General features: G+C 42.3%; 1 protein-coding gene across 3 annotated transcripts in view; it reads left to right on the top strand.

Annotated features, from left to right (window-relative positions):
• Positions 1 to 588: 588 nt before the first annotated feature.
• LOC311243627 (matrix remodeling-associated protein 8-like) overlaps positions 589 to 16,990 on the top strand; it is a 40,861-nt gene continuing 24,459 nt past the window's right edge. For all 3 annotated transcript variants that reach the window (XM_084332921.1, XM_084332922.1, XM_084332920.1), the window contains exons 1-2: positions 589 to 761; positions 16,853 to 16,882. In XM_084332921.1, the coding sequence (XP_084189047.1) occupies positions 728 to 761; positions 16,853 to 16,882 (64 nt within the window). In that variant the 5' untranslated portion in view covers positions 589 to 727. The remainder of the gene's footprint in view (positions 762 to 16,852; positions 16,883 to 16,990) is intronic.

Here is a 16,990-nt window from a genome sequence, read left to right as displayed (position 1 = left end):
CCTTTCGTGACTGTGATGCACCGAGTGAATCCACAGTCACTTGCTCTTCAATAGGAAACCAACCTAGAGTTACCCTGAATGACTGGTTCTAACCGAACCGTTCGTTATAAGAGTAGCACAGAGCCATTTCAAAGGTACTCAGAGTTGCACGAGAGTTTCGGACAGAGATACGGGATGGTTTGAAAGCTCGGCGTTGCTAATAAACATTTTAAATATGTTTTATAAACTGGTCAACACTGCATTATTTCCGGCGTTGGCTGCCTGGTTGTGATCACAGCGCATGCGCATCATGCACCCAACGCCGGAAATAATGCAGTGTTGACCAGTTTATAAAAATTATTTAAAATGTTTATTAGCAACGCCGAGCTTTCAAACCATCCCGTATCTCTGTCCGAAACCCCCGTGCAACTGTGAGTACCTTTGAAATGTATCTGTAATTCTTGTATAACGAACGGTTTGGCCAGAACCAGTCCTTCATGGTAAATCTAGGTTGGTTTCCTACTGAGGAGCAAGTGACTGTGGATTCACTCGGTGCATCAGTCAGTAAAGGGGCTCCCCTGCAGGGGAGCGTTGGGTTTCAGATGGAGGCAGGAGGCGGAGCGTGCGGACGGTCTAGACTCGGGGGACTTCTCCACAACTGTTATTGTTGGTAAATGAACTTTCCTCAGGTGTTCTTGTTTTTGTAGCCATCATATTATTCTCTTCTCTGCCAAGACTTCTGAGACGGATGCTGCACGGCGACATGGCTCAGCTCATTCAGAGTAAGTTTGTGTGTGTGGTGTGTGTTCTCTGGGTTACTATACAAGTTGGGGTTTTTCTTTGTGCCATAATTGGATCCATATTCGACTTTTCTCTCTGAAACAATGCCGAAAGAAATCTAGAAGATGCATATTTCCCCCCCAATCAATGCAAATGTCGTAATATATTTGAGCCATGTTCTAGGATGATTCGTTTTGGTTTGGGGTTTGTTGTATCAACTGCTACAGTCTGTCTACACTGTAAAAGTCATCATTTGTCTTTTAACTTGTGTTTTCAATCAAGCTTTTTGCATTGCGTGATTGTATCAAGTCGTCTTGATATTGAGACAACCTGTGATCTTTACAGTGTATGTCATCCATTGTTAATCTATCACCAACAACAGTTTTTAAAGACTGCATGTTTATTTGTAACACATGTTGACTACATGTCTTTTCATGTAGTTTATAAGAGTTATTACCCCACGTTTGTTTTATTTATTACGTATGTTTAATAACAATGGTCCATTAGAATTACAGAGCTCTGATTGAAAATAAAATAGACTGGGAAAAGTTGTCCCTGCTTCTTTGAGACCAAGCATCATGGAACTGGAACAATAGCGTTGAGTAGAGCCGGCCCAAGCCTTTATTGGGTCCTTAGCAGAATTTGATTTGGGGGCCCCCCACCGTCTTCAAGTTCAAGTTTCTTTAATAGTTGTCATACAGAAGTACAGAAAACTTTTATACAAAATGCTTCTTACTGTTACGCTCCAGAGACTGTGCTAGACAAGATAAGTATGAATAAAATAAAGTAGCATGTAAAAAGAAGTAAAAATAGAGGTCCCAGTGTTCAGTATAGACATATGTACAATGTTCGATGCAGACTAGAAGTAACTGAGTTACCATACAATATACAATATACTATGCAATATACTAATATACAATGCTATATAGTGCAAAGCAGAAATGGCATGAGGTACAATTTAGGTACAATTTACAGTAAGGTGTACGAGTTGTAGTGCAAATCCTTTACCAATAAATATAAAGTGTGATTAGGTGATCTAAAGTGTGGAGAGTGGGTGCTGCAGTGTGTTGTTTGTTTAAAGTGAGTGTGTGGATGTGTGTGCTGTGTGCATTTGATGGTTGTTGCATAGTGTTTATTGTTCGTTGAGCAGCCTGATGGCCTGGGGTCTTGGCATTCAACATTCACACACCTACATCTCCCCAGCCGTGTTATCATGTTGTCTTTGTAAAGCTGCATAATGTTATTGATTTAGTCTAATAATAATAATAATAATAATAATTATAATAATAATTTGAGAAAAAAGCTATAAGCCAGCCGTTAACATACTATTGCATTTATCTATGATTACCTTTTTTTTTTTATCCACTTTTTCTCCAATTTTTTCTATATTTTCTCCCATCCCAATTTCGTATCGTCCAATTCAACCCTCCCCTGTCACGAACGCTGTTTCTTGCCTCCCACAAGCCGGCTGCAATGTGGACTAAGTCATACATAGCACAAGTCCCCTCCGGTACTTGAGGTAACAGCAGTCGCATCTTTTCACCTGCGCAGCTCGATCTCTCAGTGGCGAGGAGTAACGCGTGGGAGGCTCACGCTGCCCCCGACACTTCCTGATTCTACTGCGCAGGCGCACCAACCGACCTGTAGGAGTCGCTGTCCACAACGCCCGATCCCCACCCATCAGTTTCCCACCCCCTAATACGGCCAATCAGTGATGCCGGTAACGCGTTACTAAGTAACGCGTTATTGTAATCTGATTACTTTCCCCCGAAAATAGTAATCTAACGCGTTAATCTTTAAAAGCCAGTAATCTGATTGCAGTTACTTGTCCAAGTGGCTGTGCATTACTATTTCGTTACTATCTCATCATAAATTCATAATGCATGCGGAATGCAGTATTTTATTTCGTTTTCGACAGTCAAAAATACATTTTTGAGCTGTTTTTCTTATTTGGGAGTGACGTGGTGTGGCAGTGAAAGGGTTACACAAGAATGTGTCCTCGCGGCGTGACTGGACTCTCTGTCTGTGAGTGACTCTGCTTTGGCCCAATCACATTCCCCATCCACAGTCTGCGAATCAGAGGCAGAGTAGGGCGGGTCTTCACAGCACGTCATGTGACATATGCGCCAATCGTCTGACAGCAGAGCTCCGTTGCATTCGTCTGAGAATTCCACCCCAAAACGCTTGTCTAAACGAAGTGAAACCGCAAGAAGACTAGAGAGACATTTATAAAAACAATTTAATAGTTACAGTTGATATAATTGAATAGTTCAGCCTGCATTTGTTAGATGTGAATGGATACACTGGTTTTGTAAAACCACTGGCTGGCTGCTCTAATGCTCTCCCACAGTTCTTCAGGTGGGAGAACACGAGTGACAGAGAGAGGGGAGAGAGACACACACACACACACACACACACACACACACACACACACACACACACACACACACACACACACACACACGCACAAGCACACGCGCACACACATACACACAGAGAGGGAGAGAAGGGATTATATTATAATAATAATAATAATAATAATTATTATTATTATTATTATTATTATTATTATTATTATTATTATTATTATTATTATTATTATTATTATATTAGAGATGTAGGCTGTCTGGGTGGGGTTGGAGAGAAAGAGGCATGGGGTGAGAGAGAGAGAGAGAGAGAGAGAGAGAGGGGTGAGAGAGAGAGAGAGAGAGAGAGAGAGAGAGAGAGAGAGAGAGAGAGAAAAGCTCTTATTTGCCAGATTTACAGTTAATTTACATGTTAAAGAGAGACTGCTTGTATGTTTATAGAGAGACATTTATAAAAACAATTTAATAGTTACAGTTGATATAATTGAATAGTTCAGCCTGCATTTGTTAGATGTGAATAGATACACTGGTTTTGTAAAACCACTGGCTGGCTGCTCTAATGCTGTGAGCATCATAGACTGTTGCTTTACCATACTTGATGGTACAGAAGCTGAAGCACTAGTTTAACAATTTACGTTATGTGCAGAGAAACAAGTTAAAAACAATTTATGCACTTTCAATAAAGCGTTTAAAAAAAACTGTTGGGGGAACGACGACTTCGTAACCTAGTTACTTTCAAAGTAACTAAGTTACTCTGATAATCAAGTAATCAGTAAAGTAACTTGGATTACTTTTTAAAGGAGTAATCAGTAATCAGTAATCGGATTACTTTTACAAGTAATCTGTGGCATCACTGCGGCCAATGTGTATTAGTACGGACGACCAGCTAAACTGAAAGCAAATGTGGAGCGCTGGGCTCGAACAGTCGAGCCCAGCGTCTCCGCATTCGTGGCGAGCGCCTTGCCCACTACGCCACGTAGCCGCCCGCATTTATCTATGATTACCATTGACATAATATTAGAGATTAGAGTTAATTTATTGTCATTGCACAAGTACAAGTGTAACGGTTGTGACATCGTCACCTTAAACTTCGACGCCCTGAGGGAGTTTCAAACCCCGGTCTCCGACGCCTATACCAATACCTATACCAGAAGTGAACTCACTGCTTTGTAACGTGTCTATGTGTCTTTTGAGGATGAGAGTGAGTTTAACCCACAGCACCGCTACTCACCCCAGCCACTTCACAACATCTGAAGGCCTTCGTGACTGCACTTCGCGGTACCATCCGTTACACAAGTACAACACAATTAAGTTGACATCTAACCAGAGAGCAAAGGAGCAGTAGAGTGTGTTGTATTATTATGGTGTAACGTGTGTATATATGAAAAGTAAATTTGATAAGCTAATGTATGTACAGTATTATATATACAGTGGTATGAGTATGAATACACTATGACAATATACCATATATAATATTATACATTGTTATTATCATACAGTGGTATATGAATAAACTATAGGTTGGATATAAGTAGTATAATGAAGGTAGGTACTGTATGAGTACAGTGCAAGACAGATGTAGGCAGTATAAGTAGTAGACAACTATGGATTTGAGTATAGGCAACAGAGTTCAGACAGAGTATTATTATATTCATATCTAAATATAATTATATGAATATAATATATCCCTCCAAAAATGTGATCTCTCTTGTTTATTTATTTATTTATTTATTATTATTTATTTTTTTTTACCCAGGGACAGTGCACATTAATACACATCTTCAGTTTCCACATCAATGTAAATGTGCCAGAATGAGCTAATAATGAGCTAGTTTTCATCTGTAGTCCCTGCCTGCCTGCCATGTATGTCTTTATGGTTATGTGTGGGACATCTCAGGCGCTCTTGGGGGGCCCTCGTTGGCCACGGTGGCCCTAGGCGGGAGCTTAGTTCGCTGATGCGTTGTCGGGCCGCCCCTGCTGTTTATCTCTCCTCTTGCCTCAGTCTGTTGGCGTTCGTGGGCTCTTTCTTCGTGGCCGCGGCCCAATGTGTTTCGAGTTAAGCCGTGCGGTCAGAGTAGGGGAGTCAGCACAATCCAACCAGCTAGTCATTATATGTGTCGGTAATGAGCGTTTGCAACATGGATGCCCTGCTGAGGGCTGCTTTGGAGGGAAAACTATACCCCTCCCTCCGAGGCTCCTACCCTACCGTGTTCACGATGCTTCGTGGTTTTAATTAACAAGCATCCACACCCATATCTTGAAAAATAACAGTAAGAACTAAAGACATGGCAGGTTGAGGCCTACCAAATAGATGAACACTGTTGAATTCAACGCACACACACCCTTCACCCAAGGTTGCAGTAAGGTATAGATTACTGCTATCTATTATCTATCACACGTGTACCTGTAGATGCTACTCTGTCATGTACAATAAAAACATAGTAGTCTGCTTTGTGTCACAGATCTCCTCTATTTGAGATACTGTGGGTGTAAGATATTTGGATAAAGTTCTGGTATGTTTTAGGGGTGGGAATCGCCAGAGACCTCACACGATACGATACTATCGTGATACTTGCGTCACGATACTATCGTGATACTAAATATATCGCGATACGCTGAAAATATTGCGATCTTTTTTTTTCTTATTTTTTTTTTTGCTCAAATTTAATTTATTACCTTGTTTTATCTAATAAAAGAAAGTTCAGTCTGTTCATCTCATTTCAATCATTTTTATTGCAGAACATGGTATTTTCTCAAGCAGACAGATGTAAACACTGTAATCTGTGTTGCATGTACCTGACAAACTGAACTGTTTGTATTAACAGTCATATTCCATGTGTGTGTGTGGACTACTGTACTATTACAGGTATTGAAATGAACAATGCAACTTCCTTATACAAAAGTTATAAGTCCTTATAATGAATAATTAAAAATCGACACTTGGCGTCCCTGTATCGATACAGTATCGCCACACTAAGTATCGCGATACTACTACGTATCGATCCCCCCCCCACCCCTAGTATGTTTAGATTTTAGACCTACATGGGTCAGATAGATAGATAACTGCTTGTGTGTGTGTTGAGTTGCGCACACACACACCAGCAGTTTTCTATCTATCCGACCCATGTATCTAGTAGGCCCATGTATCGCCTAAATACACACATACACACACACACACACATACACATACATACACACACATATACACAGCATTCACACCCCTGTGGAAACTTACCATGTCTTGTTGACCAGAGGTTGGTGTTTTGCAAATCACAGCCCAATACATGTACCGGTAATGTAAGTCGTGTATATAGAGACAGCATGAGTGCAGTAGATTCACCGTCCGTCAGGATTGTCAATATATACGCTCCAGACAGGATGCGCCTCTTGAGTCAAGAGCGTTTCTCAATGCGTCTTTGTGTGTTCAGCTGAATCTGCACTCAGGAATAGGCTCACTGTGAACTTTGCAGAGTGAGTAAACTTCACACACTGACATCATTCTGACTCACTACAACAAGTCCATATGCCGTAGTGGTGCACACGCGTGCTCTTTTAGAGTGTCAGTCATACAACATATTTATTACATTTAACATTTAGTCATTTAGCTGATGCTTTAGTTTTTATCCAAAGTGACGTATAAGTTCTGCAGGAAGGGTACAACTCTGGCAGCTAAGGGCAAGTAAAATTGTTTGTCAAACAGTGTCGAACTTGAGTGCTACAATCTTGAGTGTATAGTAGTGTAGACAAGACATATTAGCATTAGTAAGTAATAGTATAGGCAAGGTAGATTCCTTAGTAGCAAAGTGCATAATGGTAAATAGTAAAAAAGAAGAATATTGTCAGCACATTTGTTTTTACCTTAGTGGGCTTGTAATCTCAACATGAATAGTAGTATACAGTATTACAGAAGCGTATTTGCTGCCACATGAGAAACAGAAAAAAAAATATCATTATCACGTTATAACGTGATCACTTATTGTTTTAACATAAAACGTTTCACGTTTTTTAACGTGATACCAACTTATCACTTTATAACGTGATAACTTATTGTTTTAACATAAAACGTTTCACGTTATAAGTAACGTGATAACTTATTGTTTTAGCATAAAACTTTTCATGTTATAACGTGATAAGTTGGTATCACGTTATAACATGAAAAGTTTTATGCTAAAACAATAAGTTATCACGTTACTTATAACGTGAAACGTTTTATGTTAAAACAATAAGTTATCACGTTATAATGTGATACTGATATTTTTTTCTGGTTCTACCTCGGTGGATGGGTGTCTCGTGAAACGTGTTTTTTTATTTTTTTATTTACGTGATTCTCTGGATGCAAATGACAATAGGGCCACTTGGCCAGTTATTTGGAAAATGTCAGTCATTATTGCTCTTGTAACTCAGTCGTGGGGTTGTTAAGTCTTAAATGTTAAACCAGCCTCCTTAGTCATCAGCCACCGTGTGTGCAGGAGAGACTGTGGAGAAAATGACAGGGTCTGCAACACTTTGTTTTCTCTTTCTGCTGCATCGGTTTATATACCCCTCATGCCTTACCAACGTTTTCCAGCGAGAAGGCCTCCCGTGCCAGCATGGGTCGGTACTGAAAACGTCTCACGCACACACAACTTAATAATGTGTTATTTATTGATGCATAGCAATGAAGACAATGTTACACAGATTTTTTTAATGGGCCGTTAATTAAATAAGTATGCCGGGTTAGAGAGGAAAAATCAATGTATACAGCTTAACCCTTTCACTAGCAAAGGGTTAACCCTTTCACTGCGACAATACAGCAGGTTAACCCTTTGACTACCACACGACAGCAGGCTAACCCTTTCACTACCACACTACAGAAGGTTAACCCTTTCACTACCACACTACAGCAGGTTAACCCTTTCACTACCACGCTACATAAAGTTAACCCTTTCACTACCACACTACAGAAGGTTAACCCTTTCACTACCACACTACAGACGGTTAACCTTTCACTGACGGTAGTGAAAGGTTAACCTTCTGTAGTGTGGTAGTGAAAGGGTTAAAATCGTAAAAAAAAAAACCAAAAAAAACCCCAAAAAAAACCACAGACCACAGTATGAAAACACCAGATTTAGCTTTTCTCTCCGAGGCACGGTGTTCTGGAGTCCATCATTTCTATCATCTGTCATCTGTCATCGTTGCTCGTGTTGTGAATCCATGTGTGCAGAAGTAGGCCGTGCATGAGGAGCCAGAGCGCATGAACAAGGACCAGGAACACCTGGCTGGGGTGTGGAGACCTACTGTACACACTAACCTTTAACCGTAGCCCCAAGGAAAACAACACGCTGCTCTCTGACAGGGATTATAATTTATAACCTCACTCTTTGGCAGAATGCAGTCGCAGAAGAGGCCTGTTGTTGGTGTGCACCTCTTGTTTGATCTGAAGGGTTGATAAAACGTTGGTTATTTTTTAACGCAAAGGGGTGGGGGGTGTAGGACCCAGGAGGTGGGGGGTGTGTAGGACCCAGGAGGTGGGGGGTGTAGGACCCAGGAGGTTGGGGCTGTAGGACCCAGGAGGTGGGGGGTGTAGGACCCAGGAGGTGGGGGGTGTGTAGGACCCAGGAGGTGGGGGGTGTAGGACCCAGGAGGTGGGGGGTGTAGGACCCAGGAGGTGGGGGGTGTAGGACCCAGGAGGTGGGGGGTGTAGGACCCAGGAGGTGGGGGGGGGGTGTAGGACCCAGGAGGTGGGGGGTGTGGGACCCAGGAGGTGGGGGCTGTAGGACCCAGGAGGTGGGGGGTGTAGGACCCAGGAGGTGGGGGGTGTGTAGGACCCAGGAGGTGGGGGGGGTGTAGGACCCAGGAGGTGGGGGGGGTGTAGGACCCAGGAGGTGGGGGGTGTAGGACCCAGGAGGTGGGGGGTGTAGGACCCAGGAGGTGGGGGGTGTGTAGGACCCAGGAGGTGGGGGGGGTGTAGGACCCAGGAGGTGGGGGGTGTAGATGTAGGACCCAGGAGGTGGGGGGTGTAGGACCCAGGAGGTGGGGGGTGTGTAGGACCCAGGAGGTGGGGGGTGTAGGACCCAGGAGGTGGGGGGTGTAGGACCCAGGAGGTGGGGGGTGTAGGACCCAGGAGGTGGGGGGTGTAGGACCCAGGAGGTGGGGGCTGTAGGACCCAGGAGGTGGGGGGTGTAGGACCCAGGAGGTGGGGGGTGTAGATGTAGGACCCAGGAGGTGGGGGGTGTAGGACCCAGGAGGTGGAGGGTGTGTAGGACCCAGGAGGTGGAGGGTGTGTAGGACCCAGGAGGTGGGGGGTGTAGGACCCAGGAGGTGGGGGGTGTAGGACCCAGGAGGTGGGGGGTGTAGGACCCAGGAGGTGGGGGGTGTAGGACCCAGGAGGTGGGGGGTGTAGGACCCAGGAGGTGGGGGGTGTAGGACCCAGGAGGTGGGGGGTGTAGGACCCAGGAGGTGGGGGGTGTAGGACCCAGGAGGGGGGTGTAGGACCCAGGAGGTGGAGGGTGGAGGGTGTAGGACCCAGGAGGTGGGGGGTGTAGGACCCAGGAGGTGGGGGGTGTAGGACCCAGGAGGTGGGGGGTGTAGATGTAGGACCCAGGAGGTGGGGGGTGTGTAGGACCAGGGAGGTGGGGGCTGTAGGACCCAGGAGGTGGGGGCTGTAGGACCCAGGAGGTGGGGGGTGTGGGACCCAGGAGGTGGGGGGTGTAGGACCCAGGAGGTGGGGGGTGTAGGACCCAGGAGGTGGGGGGTGTAGGACCCAGGAGGTGGGGGGTGTAGGTAGGGCTGGGCGATATAACGATAACGATAAATATCGCAATATATTTTAATAATCGATATCGAATATCAAAATAAAAATAAATCGAAAAACCGTTTTTTTTTTTATGTTTTTTTTTTGACCTGCAACAGGGCAGTTTTAAAACCAGAGACAGTGGACAGACTTGTCTTTCTTGCCTGCAACTTAAAGTAATGGCTTTGCTTGTCCAAATGACAATACTGATCAAATTGAGATTTATTTTTCTCTTGTCCATTTATTTTGTTTGCTTTCTAATTTAAAATACAGTTTGAAACCGTCTGTACACAGTAGGCAGTATGTGTGCTTGCTAGTAGAACTAGACTCCAGTCACGAGTCACGGTGCACATGTGCGGTGGTTTGTCCACCAAAAACGCGCCAAAAGATCGAAAATAAACTAGCAGAGCCAGAACTGTTCAACTCCCCTGGAGCCACAGCCAGCAGAGAAGCCGGTTTACTTTCGCTTTTAAACCAGCTGCAGCCTGAGAACTGGAGTGTGAGGGGATGTAACACTAAAGATGGCGGCAATGACAAAGAATTGCTGCAAAATAAACATACATCTGCTGTTAAAAAGATTTTTTTTTCTTTTTTTTTTATACTTATAACAATTTCGATAATTATCGATATCGAGAAATATGATAACATTATCATATCGTTATCGCGATATAATTTTTTTCCATATCGCCCAGCCCTAGGTGTAGGACCCAGGAGGTGGGGGGTGTAGGACCCAGGAGCAGGACGCACAGGAAGGTTCCAAGAGTTGAAAATAGCACAGGAAACAAAATGACAGAACTGAGGGAGAGAACAAACTAGACACTGCAACACTACTAACCAAGAACACACACAATCAGAACAATGGGTCTCATTCCCGAACGAAGTTACGACAAAAAATTTCGGCCCATTTAAGACATATTAGGGCTGGGAGTGGGAGTCCCCAAATTTTCCTGAGATCAGATTTGATCGTGGCTGAGAGCAGATTTAAGAGTGCTGAGGAGCACTCTTAAATCTGCTCTCAGCCACGATCAAATCTCATGATTGATTGACTAATTTAAAATGTCATTATAACTTGACAGACTGTGTTCTCATAGTGATTCCTTCACGTCAACGCTACAGGCCTCATTGGAATTAATTACTTAATCATAATTAAAATAAATATGACAATATTTGTACGATAAGAAATTACGCATTTGTTGTCGGAAAAATAAATAATATGGATTCATCTGATCACAGGGCAGCTGCTTAACCATATCTGAACCAGCTATTTTGGACAAATGTATAATTACTTTAATTACTCAGATATTCAAACACAATTATGCAATTATTGTGAAATAATTGAAAATAATAATTATTTAATGCCTTCTGTGGAATTTGTATTTCTTATTTGTTACACATCTGTTTTAATGATTAATTATATACATTTGAAAGAATGCAGGTCAACATGCAATGTATCCCATTGATTGGTATACAATGGGACAGACCTTTGTTTGATTGATTGATTGATTGAAAACTTTATTAACAGATTGCAGAATGGGTACAGTACAGTACAGCTCAATTACATAAGGGGATGCAGACCAGAGAAAGAATTTTGTCTTGTTTACATCAGGGTCCCCCATTTTCAATTCATCATAACATATATGACACACACGACACAGATAGACAGTACTGCTACATCTATACATTTATGACATACCAGATTTGCAAATACAGTACTGTTTGTGATACAAAAAGAGTCCAGAAAAGAGAGTACATTTGACGTAGAAACTGTTGGAGGAGGTTGGGTAGGAGGGGTGGGTGGGGGATAGACTTACACTGTACAAGCAAAACTGTACATTGGAATATTGACAAAACCATACTTGGTCATTTACTGTACATTGGAGGGGGTTGATATAGCTATAAACCTGCATTCCTTCGAATATATCATTAATCAATTAAACTTATATATTGAAATACACTATATAGCCTATACACCAACACTGAAATGACAGTGGATAAATAAATAAGAACTAAAGCTAATCGGTGCACTGGAAATAGACTGCATTAATATTCCATAACAAGTCTTGTGTGCACCTACGAATGAACAGTAAGAATAATAAGCCATACTGCGTTCATTCATTACGCCCGCCGTAGGCTATATATATTATATTTCATTCATTCATTCATGTACAGTACTGCGCGCTGCGGCAGGTGTACCGCGAGCTGTATATGATGCCAATACATTAATCTAATCTAGTTTTGATGGCACGCAAGCGTGATTACGAAACCTAGCCGCATTTCTCGGAGACGCTCTCTGATTGGCACTGACTGACGCTAGGTTTCGTAATCACGCGGCTCGCAAGACTCGCAAAGCACTTCCGCCAACTCATTTGCACACAGCTGCGTCACTAGTTGCCTTATAAGGAGCTCTGGAGGCGGTGTTTTGTATGCAAATGACCTGAACGGGAACGCGCTTTCGAGTTTAAGACAGAATGCCATTCTCCAAGCAGATATCAGATCATATAATTTGTGCAACCTTTTCAGCCACTTAAGACATATTACCAGCACGTTCAGGACTCAGAGTGAACTTGTCATTGATTATGTCTCAGTGGTTCCAAGATAAGTCTTCCAGAATATATCTTTGAAAGACAGACAGACAGACAGACAGACAGACAGACAGACAGACAGACATACAGACAGACAGACAGACAGACAGACAGACAGACAGACAGACAGACAGACAGACAGACAGACAGACAGACAGACAGACAGACAGACAGACAGACAGACAGACAGACAGACAGACAGACAGACAGACAGACAGACAGACAGACAGACAGACAGAAGTCCACGGCCCTGTGAGAGAAGGCAGTCCATTGCTAGGCAGGTTGTAACAAGCACAGTATGAAGGGTTGATGACACATTGGTTCATGAACGCAGTAGCTAGATTCTGACTGGGCTCTGTGACTAGTGAGCTGGCAGTGGTGCTCAACCTTTCTCCTGTCAAGGACCCCTGAATGGTTACACATTACAGGCCGCGGATCCCTGCTTGATAAGGTTCTGTCTCCTGCTTGATAAGCTTCTGTCTCCTGCTTGATAAGGTTCTGTCTCACAGACCCCCATCTAATAAGATTTTGTTGTATGTCCAGCATTCTTGCAGAAAGTTGTTTGTTTTTAGTTCCGAGGATGTAAGGAACTATATATGGAAATGTAATTTTAAGCACCAGTATGTAGGACTACTTTAAAACATCAGTATGTAGGACGACTTTAAAGCATCAGTATGTAGGACTACTTTAAAGCATCAGTATGTAGGACCACTTTAAAACATCAGTATGTAGGACGACTTTAAAGCATCAGTATGTAGGACTACTTTAAAGCATCAGTATGTAGGACCACTTTAAAACATCAGTATGTAGGACGACTTTAAAGCATCAGTATGTAGGACTACTTTAAAACATCAGTATGTAGGACGACTTTAAAGCATCAGTATGTAGGACTACTTTAAAACATCAGTATGTAGGATGACTTTAAAGCACCAGTATGTAGGACGACTTTAAAGCATCAGTATGTAGGACTACTTTAAAACATCAGTATGTAGGACGACTTTAAAGCATCAGTATGTAGGACCACTTTAAAGCATCAGTATGTAGGACTACTTTAAAACATCAGTATGTAGGACGACTTTAAAGCACCAGTATGTAGGACGACTTTAAAGCATCAGTATGTAGGACGACTTTAAAGCATCAGTATGTAGGACCACTTTAAAGCATCAGTATGTAGGACTACTTTAAAGCACCAGTATGTAGGACTACTTTAAAGCATCAGTATGTAGGACGACTTTAAAGCATCAGTACAGTATGTAGGACGACTTATACAACGGCATGCAAATTTCTCGATTCTGATTGGCCATTCACACGTCTTTATTGGTAACAATCCACGGTCCTGGGCTCAGGACCCGCCCACAACCAAATCACATAACCCTCCCCGGCTCACTCCGGGAGAAAACAGGATCGCGGAGATCAAATGGTTATGTTGAAAGCACCATAACGACTAAATATGAAGCGATTCTGTCAAGGGGAACGTGTTAGTATTTTAAACAATGTTGGATGATGTAATTGATGGGTCTTGACTCAATCTAGAACAAAAGAAAAATCGCGGATTGATTGATAGATTAATTGATTGATTTAAATTTCTTCCTTCCTACTTTCTTGCAGCGTTCTCTCTCACACTGTCCGACGCTGGCGTACCCACAAACACACACACACACATACACACACACACACACACACACACACACACACACACATACACACACGCACACACACACTGTGACACACACACACACACACACACACGCACACACACACACACACACACACACTCCTGTCTGCAACAGCGGGGGAGTCAGACTGAGAGAGAAGCAGCACTGTTTTAAGTGAGCATGGTCTATTGAATTGATTGATTGGTTGATTGCTAATTTTATTACTGTACCCCTGGTTTCCAACTGGTTAAGTTTAGGCTAAAAGAAATAAATAAAAAAATAGGGCGAAGAAAACGTTTTTTTCCTATAGGGCAAAGAAAACGTTTTAATAAATTTTCAATCAATCATTCCAATAATACACAGTTGGATGTGTTAGTTGGTTGGATGCACTTCAAGCTGCTTCCACATGAGGCAACTTCTCTCAATCATTCCAATAATACACAGTTGGATGTGTTAGTTTGGTTGGATGCACTTCAAGCTGCTTCCACATGGAGTTGTGGGAACTACTTTTTCTGGCGGATGGTTTTTTCAATAAATCTTCGATTAATGTGTGTTTATTGTATAGAAATAAGGTTGGATGAATCTGGCAGTTGTATAAAAGCTTTACACCACGTGCAGTCGTGATTTGTGACCAATAAACCATGCCTAGGGGGGTCTAACGACCCTCGGCTGCGCCTCGGGCCTAACAACCACCCCTAGGCATGGTTTATTGGTCACAAACCACTCCTGCGTGTGATGTAATGCTTAATTAAAAGCATCAGTATGTAGGACCACTTTAAAGCATCAGTATGTAGGACCACTTTAAAGCATCAGTATGTAGGACCACTTTAAAGCATCAGTATGTAGGACGATTTTAAAGCATCAGTATGTAGGACCACTTTAAAGCATCAGTATGTAGGACGACTTTAAAGCAGATGTGTATTTCAGTATGTGTCGTAAAACTGTGGAATTCTCTACAGAATGATTTAAAGAGCTGTACAAATATCTTTCAGTTCAAGAGAATGTATAAAGAAAGAACATTTACACTTTATGAAGTTGAGGGGTAACAGGTTGTTCAATATTACTTTTTTTTTATTTATTTTTTTAATATGTGTTTAATTGACAAGACCATCTATTTCTATTGCTTATTTATTGTTTTGAGTAAAGTAAAATAAAATAAGATTTTCTTCTCCCTTTTCGCTCATGGAATGTACAAATTGAGACGTGCTTTTATTATGCAATTATACCATTATACATGTATGGAACTTTTCATTACCATGAGTGGGACAAATGAAATGAAATGAAATTAAATTCTATAACTGAGATACGAATAGGGAAAGTGAAACCTATGATCAGAATAGTCACAGTTTGCGTATTTTCGCCCTCGACCTCTAACCTATTGTGAATGTCACAGTGAAATTATTAAACTATTCCCAAATTAATATAATTTTCTGGGGGACCCCCTGGAACCTCCTCGGGGACCCCTGGGGGTCCTCTGACCCCACGTTGAGAACCGCTGCCCTGAAGATCATGGCCGTGACATTGGGGATGAATGGGGGGCTCTGTGTGTCTGTGCCTTGGCTGCACGCGTCTCCGCTGGCCCTTGGATAAACAACAGACGGAATATCGCTCAGGGAAAAGATTGGTTAGAAATAGCAAAATGTGCAGCAGGAAAATGTCTCATCCCCAGAGTCAGCGAATGAAAACAGAATTATATTGCTCGTGTGGCAATAATGCTCACCGCAGGCTTATATGTGAAGAAAAGTATCCTAGTTCTCAGTTTGCAATCTGCAGAACAGATGTCCGTCTGTGAAACAGCTTTCTTACCTGTTTTGCCTTTTCTGTTCCATGTTGCAGTAAACAGGGTTCGCACAAGGTCCTTGAAGTGCTTAAAAGTGCTTGATTTTTTTTTAATAGTCCTTGAAATTCAAATCAACCATTCGCATTGAATGTTTTGATCATCCATGATAAAAAATGTCTGAATCAAGAAATAGTTATTCTTTTGTTCTGTTTTAATAAAATCTGACGAGTCGTCACTGCCTCGCTCGTTCCAACTGCTTTTCCTCATTTCTTGGCGTGTGATGCTCTAAGCTGGCTCTAGCTGGCAAGCAGGCCAAGAAGATGGTTACAAAAAGTTAATTGTATCCTTCGAGTGACAACCTTGAAAATGAAAAATTGTGTTTGGAAAAGTACTTAAAAGTCCTTGCATTTCATTTAGCAATGTCTGTGGGAACCCTGAGTAAAGCTGTTGTATGTGTTTTTAGATTGTTGTTAGTTGTATTCATGTAGTGATCTGTTGATTTAATCAAATGTACTGTAGTATAACTGTGTGTGTTTACCTTTTATGTCAACATGTTTTCATGTTCAGGACTGTGGGACTGGTAGACATTGTTCTAATAATAAAAAAAAAAAAAAAGTATTCTCTCAAGAGAATCTTCTGCGCATCTGGTGAAACGATCCCTTCTCTTAACGCTCCGCTCCCAGGTCAGCTCAGGTCCAGTGGATACACAACTCCTCCTCGTCAGACAGTCTTGCTGCTGACGCACGTCTTCTCACAGTTATTCTAAATGAAAACAAGTTTATGTGTTTTTAGTGAAACAGAGGCTGCCGGCCGCGTCTTCAGAGACGTCCGTCACATGTCACAGCAAACGCAACCGGCGCAAATAAAGGCTTCTTCCGCAGAGTTATTATTATTATGATTCTGACCGGCAGCACGTTTTGTGTTCTTCTCTGTTTCAGTGTTTGCGCTCCTCCTCCTCCTGCCATGTGGTAAGACTTATTAAAGTCCTCTCACAGTTTAACATTCTGCACTGCTCTGCTCATAAAACGCTGCATGAAGCTGATATTTATTTATTTATTTTTGATCTCAAGCCAGTC

This window comes from Notolepis coatsorum, assembly GCF_963971535.1.
Source record: "Notolepis coatsorum genome assembly, chromosome: 17".
NCBI lineage: Eukaryota > Metazoa > Chordata > Actinopteri > Aulopiformes > Paralepididae > Notolepis > Notolepis coatsorum.
This window is presented reverse-complemented; position numbering and strand designations above follow the sequence as displayed.